The sequence below is a fragment of the Verticillium alfalfae genome, genomic scaffold (genome assembly GCF_000150825.1).
Source record: "Verticillium alfalfae VaMs.102 supercont1.14 genomic scaffold, whole genome shotgun sequence".
Taxonomy (NCBI): Eukaryota; Fungi; Ascomycota; class Sordariomycetes; order Glomerellales; family Plectosphaerellaceae; genus Verticillium; species Verticillium alfalfae.
The window spans coordinates 701,663-702,421 of record NW_003315025.1 but is presented as its reverse complement, the minus strand read 5'-3'; the positions used below and the strand labels follow the sequence as shown (position 1 = coordinate 702,421).

The 759-nt window shown below is 58.1% G+C and overlaps 1 protein-coding gene across 1 annotated transcript; it reads left to right on the top strand.

The window, feature by feature from the left end:
* Window positions 1-141: 141 nt before the first annotated feature.
* Window positions 142-528, top strand: VDBG_09189 (brefeldin A resistance protein; the record flags this gene model as incomplete). Its single annotated transcript, XM_003000648.1, has 1 exon — window positions 142-528. One exon carries the CDS (start codon window positions 142-144, stop codon window positions 526-528), a length of 387 nt encoding a protein of 128 aa, XP_003000694.1.
* Window positions 529-759: the final 231 nt, after the last annotated feature.

The window sequence follows — 759 nt, the reverse complement described above, 5'->3', positions numbered from 1 at the left end:
ACTACGCCATCAAAGTTTGCCGTCACCCTCATCACCTTCTTCGTCGTGACGTCTGGTTACATCATCCAGTACCAGTCCATCCCCGAGTGGATCCGCAGGATCTACTGGATCAACGCCCTCGGCCTGGCCTTTGGCGCCCTGATGGAGAACGAATTCAGCCGCATCGACCTCACTTGCTCTGCCGAGTCGCTGATCCCCTCAGGCCCCGGGTACGACGACATCAACCACCAGGTCTGCACGCTCGCTGGTTCCACCCCCGGCACCACCCTTGTCGATGGCTCCCAGTACATTGCGCAGGGCTTCTCGTACTTCAAGGGGGACATGTGGCGCAACTTTGGCATCATCGTCGCTCTCATCGTCGGATTCCTCATCCTCAACGTTCTTCTCGGCGAGATTGTCAACTTTGGCGCTGGCGGTAACTCGGCCAAGGTGTACCAGAAGCCCAATGCGGAGCGCAAGAAAGCTCAACGAGGCGCTCCTCGCGAAAGGGAAAGGAAAAGGCCAAGGGCCCAAAAAGGGACCTCCTGAAAATTCTCGGGGAACCCTGCCCACAAGAGCGGGGAAAATTCTTGGCCTGGGAAGAACCTCCCCTTTAAAAGTGCCCTGTGCCCCGGGGGGGGACCGGGGGGCTTTTTGAAAAAAAGGGTTTGCGTAAGTCAAACCCCGGGCGGTTGAAGCCGCCCTCTTGGGGCGCGCTCGGGTGCGCGCAAAAAAGATTTTTTTCCAGGGGGTTCCTTTTTCGCGAAAAAAACCCGGGGG